General features: G+C 41.5%; 1 protein-coding gene across 1 annotated transcript in view; it reads left to right on the forward strand.

Annotated features, from left to right (window-relative positions):
• Nucleotides 1-6249, forward strand: part of Agpat5 (1-acylglycerol-3-phosphate O-acyltransferase 5) — a 35929-nt gene extending 29680 nt beyond the window's left edge. Inside the window, exons 5-7 of the mRNA XM_021170198.2 lie at nt 983-986; nt 1410-1533; nt 3563-6249. Of these exons, the coding sequence (XP_021025857.1) occupies nt 983-986; nt 1410-1533; nt 3563-3788 (354 nt within the window). The 3' untranslated portion in view covers nt 3789-6249. The remainder of the gene's footprint in view (nt 1-982; nt 987-1409; nt 1534-3562) is intronic.
• The last annotated feature ends 7519 nt before the right edge of the window (nt 6250-13768 follow it).

Consider the following 13768-nt stretch of genomic DNA (forward strand, 5'->3'; position numbering starts at 1 on the left):
TGGTACAGGTAAGATAAACTCTTGTTTGTTTGCTTTGCTTTGTTTGGTTCGGTTTGGTTTTCAGTAGAGGGTTCCACTATGAAGCTCTGGCTGACCAGGAACTCACTATGTAGACCAAGCTGGCCTTGGGCTCCACTACACCNAGCACCAATCACCCACTCTTATCTTTTATGTGTTTTGTTTTTGCCTTGAGCCTACTTTATAACATGTTTGGGAAGGACATTGCCATTATTTACAAGAAGAAATATGGTCTTTTTCCAACATGCTAGATTTTAAAGACTCAGAACTCATGCCTTTGTCATATGACCAGAGGGCTTTGAGTGAGAATAGTTCAGGTAACTATAGCCACAGACTCAACATTTGAACATGGGAACAGGTGAGAATGGAGTGATGGAAGATTCTCGCCCCTTTCAGAGAATTCATTTTAGAGAGAGATGAGNGTGGTAAGGAAGAGAGAAGAGAGAGATGTGGTATTTTGCTGCATACAAAAGAGATCTCTTATAATCCCAGTACTAAGGAGGAAGAAGCAGAAGATGATGGATACACNGCCAGGCTGAACAATCTAGTAAAATCTAAATCAGGAAGTCAAGGGCTGAGATGGAGCTCAGTAGGAGAGTTTTTGTCTGCCCTACTCAAGGCCCTGGATTTAGCTCCCAGTAACAACAAAGGGAGGCAAGGGTGGGCAAAATCGAACACTTACTCTTGGAGATTCCCTGTATGAATAGTACCACACTCCAGTTTCTTGGAGAGTAAGTAAATACTCTCCAGAGATTTCAGGTGAGATTCTGCTTCCTGGTAAACAGGAGGCCAAGAATATTATGTCACACTGAAAATGGGATGGAAGACATGTTCTGAGAAATGTCTGCACTCCAGTGTGATGAAGACTTGAAGTTTAAGGACATTTTCCCTCCCTGGCCCCACACACTCCTTCTGTATTGAGTATTCCCCTAGTACTCATCTTTATTTGTATGTTAACTTTCAGGAAGGTGAAGCAGATTGATATTCAAACCCCGCCAGTTTTCTTAAATACTTTGTGAATGGGATTGGCTTTGACAGTAAATGAGGAAAAGTACTAAAATGTAAAAGATTCTAAATNTTAATATTTTAAAGGTGAGGTTTTCTGTTAGTACACAGAGTGAGAGGTTTCATACTGATGTCTGCGTACCTAGAGGAAGGATGGCTACTTCTCCAAGGCTTGCTGTTAGAAGTCAGTGAAGGCCAACATGGGCTTAACAAGAGATATGTGCTAATGAGGTTTTAATTTCAGCTTAATACGCAAATCATCATAAGTACATAGCTTTATTGTTTTAAATTCTTTTAGTCTTAATGTTTCATTTTTACTGTAAGTTACTTTGTATAATCANGAATTCTAAACTAGTAAGACATGAAATTTTCTTCTTCTTTGTTAGAGTTTCTCTGCAAACAGTGCCCAAAACTTCATATTCACTTTGATCGTATAGACAGAAATGAAGTTCCAGAGGAACAAGAACACATGAAAAAGTGGCTTCATGAGCGTTTTGAGATAAAAGATAGGTAAGTGGTAACAGCTCCAGCATTTAGAAACTGCAGTTCAACCACATTTTACTCTCACAACCTGCTTGAAAGGAGTCTTTTATCTTCACTATTTAGTAAATAGTAATCCTACCTGCATAGACAAGACCATATACACTTAAATGTAACATGTTTAATGGGGCATTACCCTTCTTTAACAATTACGTCTAACATTCTACATCAGTTTGGCTGTTGATTTCTGTACCATGACAACTCAACACAAGGATGCATTTATTCCAAAGTCGATGGCACAACAAAAGTGAAACTGAAGTCTGTATTGTTTCAAGAATGCTTTTTGTGAACTCGGGTTAAATCTTATTCTATCCTGTCGTGCTCACATTGTACATTTTCATGAGTCACTATAAAAATCATGACATGGTGGCCTACCTGCAATGTTTGTTAGACAGTAGAGTGCTGTGTGATAAGAGCCTTTCCTCTGCAGCTACACGGGGAGCACAAGGCTGTGGGGTTCAAGACTGAAGCTCAGGTGAGCACAACACCTTTGTGTTGTGAGAAGGAAGGGAGTTGTTATTTTCATGATGAAATTGTCCCCTTTCGTGAGTTAGTAGAAAGTATTACAAGAACAGATAGTTGAAATGAAGCTTTATATTAGATTTATGCCTTGTGTTGTCACGTGTTTCTACCTGACATAACTTTTCAACCCAGCAGCTCAGGATTATTTTGATGATGGGAACAATGTAAGAAGACCTATGTATCAGTTACTCACTGTTGTTACCTCTGTGGAAGNGGCTCACAAGGCAGTAGGGACACTTCTGTGCTTTTGTGNCTGTCTTGCTGTTAGAATCTTACATGTTTAAATCAGAGGAGGATGAATGAATTACCCTTTTTATTTCTCTTGTCTGCTTTTATAATTTTATGGGAATAAGAACTTTTGATAGGTTTCTGTCACTGGCCTCTTGTTGTGAAGAGACACCTTGACCAAAGCAACTCTTCTAAGAAAAAGCATTTAGTTGGGGAATTCCTTACAGCTTCAGAGGTTCAATTCATTATGCTGAGGATGGGGGGCACTCAGGCAGACATGGTATTGGAGAAGTAGTTGAGAGCCACATTCTGATCTACAGGCAGAGAGAGACAGACTGAGCCTGGCATGGGTTTTTGGAACCTCAAAGCCTCTCATCCCTACCCCATCTCCCCACCCCTATAACACACTTCCTCCAACNAGGCTACACACCTTCTAATCCTTCTTATAGAGTCACCACGCCCAGTGACTAAGCATTCAAATATGTGAACCTATGGGAGCCTTTCTTACTCAGATCACCTCAGGAGGAAAACTCCTATGCTATAAGAATTTCTTTTCTTTCGCGTCTTTGAAAGCTTGTTTTTNTGTGATTAGATCCTGGCCTCACACATGCTCGGCAAGCATTTTACTGTTGAGCTCCAGCCTCAGCCATTTTCATTGGCTTATGGGATGCGAGCTATGGGAGCAAGGAGAGAAGCTGGAAGGCCTTGAATGAGTCGGGTTGGTAGAACCACTTACAGATGGAAGGTTTACAAACAAAAATGAAGCTTGGGCCATCAAGACTCAGCACTCGCTGCTCTTCCAGAGGGTTCAGGTTCATTTCCCAGTAACCACATGGTGGCTTTGTAAATGTAACTTCATATTCAATGACCCTGACACCCTCTTCTGGCCTCTGTGGGCACCAGACACAATCATGGTATACAGACATACACACTAGCCAACACCCATATACATAAAAGTATATAAACATATCTTTATCTTAAAAATCCCCTAAGTCCTCATTAAATATCTTAGACCCCGCCGTGTTTTGATTTTTGTTTCCCATGTGGTGAGGATATAATATCATGTCCATACTGTAAGGAGTGAATGCCCTCCCGTGCCTCTCTGACACCTCTGCACTCATCCAAGTTTTCTAAGGAGCTGTACTTGCTCAGCAAGTACTCAATATCTAATAAATGGTTTATGTTTGTTTCAACACCAAAAATGTCCAAAACTGAAAGATCAATTCTGTTGTTTTCATTCTGGCCATAGGTTGCTCATAGAGTTCTATGATTCACCAGATCCAGAAAGAAGAAACAAATTTCCTGGGAAAAGTGTTCATTCCAGACTAAGTGTCAAGAAGACGTTACCTTCAGTGTTGATCTTGGGGAGTTTGACTGCTGTCATGCTGATGACGGAGTCCGGAAGGAAACTGTACATGGGCACCTGGTTGTACGGAACCCTCCTTGGCTGCCTGTGGTTTGTTATTAAAGCATAAGCAAGTAGCAGCCTGCAGTCACGGTCTCTTACTGATGGCTACACNTTGCATCACATTGTTTCCTGAATTAAATAAGGAGTTTTCTTGTTGTTATTTTTTTGTTTTGTTCTGTTCTGTTTTAAGCCTTGATGATTGAACACTGGATAAAGTAGAGTTTGTGACCACAGCCAACATGCATTTGATTTGGGGCAAACACATGCGGCTTTTCAGGTGCTGGGGTTGCTGGAGACATGGAAGCTAAGTGGAGTTTATGCTGGGTTTTTTTTTTTTTAATGTTTTCATAAATTAATGTCCACTTGTAAAGATTATTGGATACTTTCTGTAATTCAGAAGGTTGTATTTTAACATTAGTTTGCAGTATGTTTCACTATATTGGTTATCTTCCATTTGACTACTTGGCAGCTCAAACTCTTAATACTAAAGTATTTTACATTTTGAAGCTATGTGATACTGTTTTTTTGTTTGTTTGTTTGTTGTTGTTGTTAATTTCTGAAAGTCAATGAAAGACTGTAATGATGCGTTAAGATGTTCCAAGAAAAAGGTGAGAATTATTCATGGCAAAAAAGNTCTGTCTAGTGTATATTTTTATTATATTGCTCTATTTAGCTAATTTTCTTTATATTTGCAAAATAATGAACATTTCTAATATTTATTAAAATGCTTGATTTGCATACCCCCGATTCTACAGAGAATAATGTGTAAAGTGTCAGAATAGACTTGAAGCTCTGCTATGACTCTGTCTCCTTTGTCAGAGCTTCTCGTAGCCCAGCTTCTGAGCTGCTTTGTTAGTACCTCCAGCACCTGTGCCGTTAAGTACTTATAAATGCAAGGGACCCCGTTATCTTCATATCGGAATAGACATGAACAGAGCTCTAAGGCAATGAAAGTCTGCCAGCATCCTCTCTGTCCTAGCACGTGCCTTCTGCCTGGCTCCATTTGCTTTGGCACTGCGTTCGATCTGGAGTGTAGGTGCTCACTGCTTATTTCAGCCCTGGCTCTTTGGTTTTGTGTCCTCCAGTGGTGCTGTTCACTGTTGGGGTGCAGGTGGTGCTGCCCTGACTCAGAGGGGCAGCTCCCTGGCTCCTGAGGGTGAGNCTTCTTGGCTACTACAGAAGTATTGTGCGTTTGTTTATGGCAAGAACCATCAGGATTGGATAAATTTGTTATTTCTCTTTGATTTCCATGGAGCCACACTGTTGGTACATGTCCCCTGTGAACAGAGCTACCTTTTAGGACCACATCACACTGCCGTGAGTCATGGGACAGTGTGTCCTGTGAGAGGAGGCTTTCTAACGTGTGATTTGCTATGTTTCTATGTTGTGATTTAAGCGTGATTGCCTACTAGTCATTCAAGGTAACATTTCTGCAAATTTCATACAGATTTTTGTCACAAAATTACTATACCAATGATCTAGTTGAAATAGACCAATTGAATCACAATAAATAATTTTTTTTTAATTGAGGGAAAATTTGCTTCTTGTTTTTTCAAAGCCAGAAAACGAGCCATTTCAAACATCTTTGAAGAGTCCTGTGCTGTCACTTGTTTTCTATGTGTTAGTGTCTATATTCATGTATGGATATTCACACATGAACATGTATATTCATACACACACACATGCCAACAGAATATAACAGCCTAAAAACAATCCAGCTTGTGTATCATGTTACTGTGCTGAATTGTAATGGTTTTCACTTACAAAGTGAGGCTGAAATCGATTTTATGTCTTTGCTAAATACGTTTTTTCAGCAGTCCTATTAGAGCTTATTTTGACCAGATCAAAATAAGTACAAGTTCAGAGACTTTAAATATGGCTGAGGTCTAGAGTGATAGCTCAGTAGCTAGGAACACATGCCACTCTTTCAAGGGCTTCAGTTCCCAGCACTCATATGGAGGCTCACAGAAGGCTGGAATTCCAGCTCCATGGAATTGGACACAACATCTGGCCTCCATGGGTCTGTCTGTCTGTCTCCTCTCTCTCTCTCTCTCTCTCTCACACACACACACACACACATACACACCTTTAAATATCATGGATATGCTGTGCATTTAAATTTTAAGACACAGAACTATTGGAATTACATGGATTATAGTTGATTCTCTTTGAACAGGGCACAGTGTTCTGCGTAAGATCTCTTGATCTTTAGCACTGGGCTCACTCTCCTCACAAGTAGCCTATCAAATGTGATATCAGGAAATACATTGTGTCAAAATCTTTGAAAAATGAGAAGAGTCTCCTAAACATGTTTATTTTGACTTGACATCACTATTTCCTGAAAATTAACTGTCTATGATTCCTTTCACANAGTTTAAGATCTTACTTGTATTACCATTGGCTTGAAGCTTAGGGGCTGCAGTTGTTCTCCTTCATAAGACTGCCATCCGTGTGCATGCTTTTATGTTTTTCAGAAAGGATGTTGGGATGAAAGTAAGAAAACAAATAAAGTCTCTCCTTGTCTCTCATGTCTGTGCTCACTAACATTTCACAACTCAGGGATTCATCCNTTTTCCAGCAGATTAACCCTGCATTCTGAGTTTAGAAAGCTACAATATTTTTTAAATATTGAGCAACGATTTTAAAAAAATACATTGGAATACCCCAAATTGTGAAGCAATCNAATAGTTGGACTGTATAAGCTAATTTGCCTCCTTTAAGGATGTGACCCCCACCCAGGAAACCTGTCAGATTTACTTAACAAGGCTTTACATGAAAGTGCCACCGTGGCCAATTCTTAGACACTGGTGGCTTCTTCCAGATTTCATTTCTATGTTTTGTTGTTTGTTTTTTTTTTTTAACATAGATTGGTGTCAGGTTTTGGTTTTTTTAATAACAAATATAGATTTTTTTCCTTTGTCACATTACATGCTTTGTCAATCAAATGACCTAACTAGGTTAGCTATTAAGAAAACTACATATCGAAATCTGCCAAAATGTCGGCATAAACAAACTGGCTCCTAATTGTGTACCAGATCCACATTTGAAAGAACAGAAATGTCTCACAAGACAATAAGGTCAAATGTAAAACACTAAATAAACTTTAACCTCAACAATTGTTTCTGAAGTGTTGAGATTAAAGACTGAGTGTTTGCGGAATGTTGACATGTCCATGGCTAGGCTAGTTTCTTGTTTTCTTTTTGTCTTAAGACTAAACATTGGCTGACTTAAAGTATTACCAGTTCTATATAGTTTACATTATAGACAGAATATATAACATTTAAGTATTAGTATGAAAATCAGTACTTTGGTGAGACTAATATTTGGAATATCCAGATGATTTCATNTCATGTAGGTAAAGTAAGTAAGTGTGCAACTGACTGAACTTAAAATCTCTTATTCATATATCATGGATAACAGCTGGGAGTTGTGACACATGGCTCGGAAAATCCAGGGAGAAAGAGAGTGTTTTCCAAGTCAGCCTGGTCTATATAGCAAGTTTCAGACTACCCAGGACTGTGTACCAAGATCTTCTTCACACCACCCACACAAACAAGAGAATACGTAGTAATACGTGGAGTTTTATAAGAGGCCAGAGATCTCACTTTCATATAATATACCTTNGATAATAACCTAGTTGCTACCTAAGCAAAGAAGTTCTTTGGAAGAACTACATCACATAGAAAACTGGTATCAGAGCAGATACTCAGTCCATGGTTATGCGATGAGACAGGCCAGTGTTTTGCCCAGACTAGTGTTTTGTCATATCTGAATAAATAAATAACAAAGTCGTATTCTACAATTCTATAAATCCTCATATAGAAAATCAAATAGGAATGCTATTGACACAATTTGTTGCCTGAAGTGATGAAATTAAGTTCCAAAGTAATCAAGAAGTACTCAGTTACTGTATCTTCTTATGTAGCGTCAGAATAAGTTCTGATAGTGTTACTGGGTTTACTGGTGCTTGATAATCCAGTACAAGGGAAAATATCAACCTCTTTTTTTTTTTTTTTGATAAAAATTTGGTGACAAAAAAGTTACATTGTTTTATAAAGTGTTTTGTGTTTTATGTATATATGTGTGTTTGATTGCCAGATCTAGCTATAAAGCTACATTATTTCAGATGGGTATTTTGTTTGAGATTTGCTGAGCGTTCACTGTATGCTGACTGCTTCTGCACCTCTTGTAGGCACCAGCCTGTCTGCAGGCAGACCACCCACCGCATGTTGGGTCCTTCTGCCTCTGGCTAGCCATCCAACCTTGGATAACTTTAAATAAAGAGTGTGCCAGGTTTATCACCTGTAGAACATTGCTACAAGGTTAGCCACAAAGAATTGTTGAGAGCACGTGAACTACTACAGATGACGCAGCAGATGCAGAGCATAGAAAGAATGTAGCTGGTGCTGGCTCGGGTTCATGTCGTCTATCTTCATTGATGACCTTCAGGTCAGACAGGGTTTGGATAAAGTCTAGTGATGGGATGCCATCTGGTCCTTTCCTGTTTCTCAAGGAGACAGTGGGGCGTGGAAGTGGATGCTCCTAGTTATGATTCAGATTGTAGGTTTTGTTTAAGATTCAGATCACGTGGTGTAGAGAGATACAAGAGAAAGAACATCTCCATTATAAGTCTCATGGCCTCTCAACTACAGCTCAATAGAAGCTGGATCTTCAGGGCTAAGGGTGGGGTCTGAGTCTTCACACTTTGGGCACAGGTGGAAGGGATGGTGTGGCAGCTGCAGGAATATCTGAGGGGTTCCTCCTGGCATTCTGCACTATGGTACGTTTTAGACTAAGTTCGGGACAATGCCTATCAGAGTGCCCCTTTATCCGTGTAGTGGGGAGTGTGGAAGTCTGTGGGGAGGTCAGTGTGGTGACTCCATGGAGTGTGGGTTCCCATATGTAAAGTTGCATTCAGCTCAGCTCTACTTGTCGAAAGTGTGAGGGCACATCTGTTCATTATTTTCTGACATATATTAGAGCTCAGAATTGTCAGGAATGTTCATGATTAAACATTGTTCCTTGTCATTTGGAACCATGCCTATATTGGCTTCTGTCCTATGCCTGCATGAGTTAACTTTCTGTCTGGGCCAGGAGTCGTTTTGATTTTTACAGGCATCTAACATATTTCTGTTTGTCTGATACTCCCTTCTTCTGTTTTCCTATCTGCACTGTCTCTTCAGTCTGTTGCAGAAAGAGCAGAGAAAGTCCTTCTGTCTCCCAAGACCTCCCATGGTCTTTGTGCTCTTGCTGAAGACAACCAACTAGTGTGGCATCTAGTTTGATATCTTTTCTCTGTATAATAGAAATGAGATCATCCAAGTTACACTGAAGAACTAGGGTGTTTGTCTGTGTCTCTGTCTTTCCGCTCCCCCTTTCTCCTAGAGAAATTCATTGTAGTTTGGTTAGTTGGAAGTCCTGATAAGGTGGCAGTTCCTGTGGTATAGTGAGGGCCTTATTGCTGGGCTGTGGGAGTCCAAAGTGAGTCTCAAGTCCCCTGAGGGCTCAACCTAGTACCCAATCTTTCCAACCACCCTTTCTTCCCAACCCTATGACATTAAATTTTCAGTGCTTCAATTTTGGAGAGACATACAGACCATGGTGAACTCACATGAGCACCAAGTTGGATTCTTAGGGGAATTCTGAAGGAACTGCTTTTAAAAATATACAATTTTCCTGATGACGTTGGATTGGAACCAGCTGTTTAGAACTGAATCCCCTCCTCCCCCATGAATGGCTTGAACAGGTGGTTTATTTTCCAGAAGCAACATAGAGCTGGATTAATTTGTTATTAGGGAACTAAATTCTCTGTTGACTGTACTACTAACCTCAGCCTCAAAATGTAGTAGTGGCTACCAGACTACCCCAACACCTCTCTGATTAAAGCCATCAGGAGGACAGTAGAGGACAGAAGAATGCCTATTTCCCTTCAAGGCATTTCCAGAGAGTCCCTGATGTTTCTACTTAGCTGTGACTGCTTGGAACCTAGTACAAGGCTTCATTTAGCTGCAAGGGAAGCTGACAAATGAAATCTTCAGCTTTGCCATCCTCGATAAAATTGAAGGTCTGAAGGATGAAAATGTTCTGAGAACAGTGGCAGTGTTCACATCATCTTCTGAATATAAATGCTGAAGATTTCTAAATGGATAAGGTGAATTTTACCACAGTCCAAACCAACAGAGCAGGCTGGGAGTGTGGCTGAGTTGGTACAGTACACTTGCCTAGCATAGAACAGCTGCTGTGGTAACAAACATTGTTACACCAAACACTCAGTGTGTGGATGCAGGAGAATTAGACATTTCAAGGCCATCCTCAGCTCTGCAGTGAGTTCAAGGCCACCTGGGGGTAACTGATTTCCACCTTACATTTTGAGGCAGTGTCACTAAACCTGTAGTTCACTGATGAAGCTAGAGTGGCCCACAGACTCCAGCAGCCCTTCCAGGGCTATGACTACCTTTAAAAAAACAACAAAACAAAAAGTGCTGGAGATCCAAACTCAAGTTCTCATCCTCTGGGCAAGTGAGCTTCCAGGGCTACTCTATTGCCTATGGCAAGACTCACCATAACTACCTACAGTTCCTCTTCAACATCTGTTTGGATTCTCTTTTTGTTTGTTTTTGAGACAAGGTTTCTCTGTGTATCTATCCTGGCTGTGCTAGAACTCACTATGTAAACCAGGCTGTCCTCGAACTCACGGAGGTCTGTCTGCTTCTGCCTCATGAGTGCCGGGATTAAAGGTGTACCACCACACCCCTACCTATTGGGTTCTTAAAGGGCACTTTCCAAAACTGATGAAGGAGAGTTAAAATAAGGAGAATTTTTGTAAAACTAACATGTAATGTGAACTGTGAACGTATGCCCCAAAATCCTGCATATCTACAAAATACACAAGTTTTTTTGTTATTTTAGTCACCTTCTCTGGTTGGCTTGGTTTTACTCTGAGTAATTTTTACTAGGCAACTTTCAGGACAGAATTACAGTTCTTGAAGTTTAATCTTAGTAGAAAAACAGGCAATAGTGAGAAAGCTGTGTCACATTGTTGTTCTGCAAGCACTCCAGATCTATTTGGAGTGCATTGTCGGCTTAGGTGCTGAATAAGGACATGCCAACATTTCTTATCTACTATAAGGCAAAGTTGGTGAGCAGTGCCACTAAACCTGTAGTTCACTGATGAAGCTAGAGTGGCCCACTAGTGAGCCACTATCACTAGTGAGCACACTAGTGATAGTGTGAAAGAAAGTGACTTCCACCGACCCATGAACACACCCACCGTCATCTCCTCTACCATGCACCTGGTTCAGATTTCGGCAGATGCAGTGAGCATGGTGCTTAAGAAGTCTGAAGGATAGCTCTGGGGGACGGTGGCACATGAAGGTCACATCTTTTTTTAATTAAGTGATTTAAATGGGTTTGTGCACATGAGTGCAGCACCCATACAGGCCAGAAGAGGGCATCAGATCCCCGGCTCTAGAGTGCCAGGCTGTTGTGAGCTGCCTGGAATAGGTGTTGGGAACTGATCTTGGGTCCCCTGGAAGAGCATTGAGTGCATGTAATCACTATCTCTCCAGCCTTACACTCTTATCTCCCAGTATGTCTCATTTGTGGGGGCAATTTGGGGAGTCCCACCTGTGGATCAGGTACTGTGAAATATGGAGTTGGCGGGGCTGGATCCCTGTCTTGCCACCAGCCAGCCGAGGAAAGCTGTCAAATGTCTTCCTGTGTCTGCCTCAGTTTCCTAGAAACTGGAAAGGAGAAACTGATGGTATCACTAAGTTCAGGCTTCCATTGTAAGGATCCATTGAAGTAGTCTGTGTGATGTACTCACGCTGGTGCCCCTCCCCTTCTGAGCTGCAAGCATCGGCTGCTGGACGCAGCAGTTCTGTGCTCCGACAGGAAGCAGTGGGAAACTGGGCTGCAAGATGATTCCAGTTCTAGCATTTGCTGCAACCACCTTTGCTCACATCTGTTTCCACATTTTATTTTATCCTTGGGCACATAACCGTTTCATTTTGATACATGCTTTTCTTTACATAGCCTCGGCCAGCCTTGAACTCGGGCTCCTCCTGCCATAATTCCTTAAGGACTGACAATGACAGTGGACATGCACCGGCCAGGTCCCACTGCTCCTAGTACTTTTGTTATGGGTTTTCTATGCTGGTCTAATGTGGCATGTGACACTGCACACCAGGCATTGTGGGATGAAGTAGAACATGTGCATGCACACAAAGATCAATCCCAAACAGCATCTGCCCCCCGCGCCCCCCGTAGATGTTAGCATTCTCTTGTGTGGTGCTGGGTCGGCCCCTTCTCTGTCTCTAAACATTGAAACAAGGGGAACAAACCCATAACTCCAACACAGCGATCTGGTCCGAGTCTGGATGTAGAAGCCTTGGCTCTACTCTTTTCTCCTCTTCCCAGAGCTGTCCCAGTGGCCTCCCTTTCTGATTGGCTGGTGCTCATCTAACTTGATGTATATGCTTCTTTCCTGGTCTGTGTTATGACTGGCCTGCTCCAGTCATTAGTGCATCTGGAGTTAGAAGCTAAGCTCAACTTGGCCTCACAGTCTTGACGGTCAGGACACATGGGGTTATGGCTGGATCCTGTGTCAAGCACATCACTTCTTTCTGAACCCACACATCTTAAGACATGGGCATTGTCACATGGCTGACAGCAGTACATTCTTGTATGTAGTTTTCTCTCAAGTGTTTTGGTTACATGGCCCTAAAGCCTAGGAATGTCTGTCTTCAATCATGTCTGCCACCTGCTGCCCAGCAAGCCCAAGTTGTGGTTCTTCCTGTCTAATCTGCCTCTCTTTTTTCTTTAGCCCTCCTCCATAAGCCTCTTTTCTACTGAGCTCTGGGTTATTCAGGTTACAGCTCCCTACTGCTTTCTGAGACCCTAAGCCGCTCCACGATGCACAGCAGCACTTTCCAGCAGTCCTATGGAGATGCAGTGTCGAGATGATATGAGCTGTGCTGTACGTGTAAAATGCATGGTAGAATCTGAAAACCAAGCACAAAAAAAATGAAAAAAAGTTCATTAATATTTATAGCAATCATGTAATGTTTTGAAAATACGTGCCTAATAAAATTATTTTCACCTTTTTAAAAATGTGGATACTATGATGTTTAATAGTGCATATTCATGTGGCATATTTTCCTCAATGGCCATGGAAAACAAGACGACAAAGGGTGGGATATTTCTCTCAACTTTCCTAGCTGCAACTTGTGACAATTTGTGAGACACATTAAGCATTCAAGAAGGGTTTGATTCTGTAGACAAAACCCGGGGCAGACAATCCACACTTCATCATAAGGTGTTCACTCTATCTAAAGTAGGTTTTACTCCTTTAAGATTAACTTTGTTCTTAGACAGTTCCTCACATGCAGCACAAAACAGTTACGTTTTAATTTTATAGACCACAATGACGGTATTTCAAAAAGTAAGATGTGGGAGTTGCAGCTTGAATGGTCACCCAAGGATTGTTGGCCATCAGCACTGAATGGCCCAGAACCAATCTACAGCAAATCTGAGAGAGCAGAGACATGCCGCTCCACTGTCTGAGGGCCCTTGCCCATGGTGGTTGGTATTGACATCTTGACAGGATCTAAAATCACTTATGTGTGCTCTGGGCACCTCTGGACATATCTGGGAGTCTCTAGACTGGATTGCCTGAGGTTGATTTAAAAACCCTAACTGGGCAGCACCATTCATTGGGATGGGGTCCTGGCGTGGATAAAGACTGGAGGATGAGGGAGCACCAGGTTCCACTTATCTGCTTCCTGACTGGATGCAGTATGATCAGCTCCCTCTCCTGCTGTGACACAATCTCTGTACCCTCAAACTGAACAAAACAAGCTCACTCGAAAGTTGTTTTTGTTAGTCACCTTGTCACAGCTTTGTCACAGTGATGAGAAAAATAACACACACACCCAAAATGAGGATTGGATCGAGGCCCTGGGCATGCTGGGTAAACTCTTCACCACTAAGCTATATTCCTAACCCTTTTTACTTTGAATAGGGTCTTAATTGCCCAGATTGGCCTTA

Source organism: Mus caroli, chromosome 8 (assembly GCF_900094665.2).
Source record: "Mus caroli chromosome 8, CAROLI_EIJ_v1.1, whole genome shotgun sequence".
In the NCBI taxonomy this organism is placed as follows: domain Eukaryota; kingdom Metazoa; phylum Chordata; class Mammalia; order Rodentia; family Muridae; genus Mus; species Mus caroli.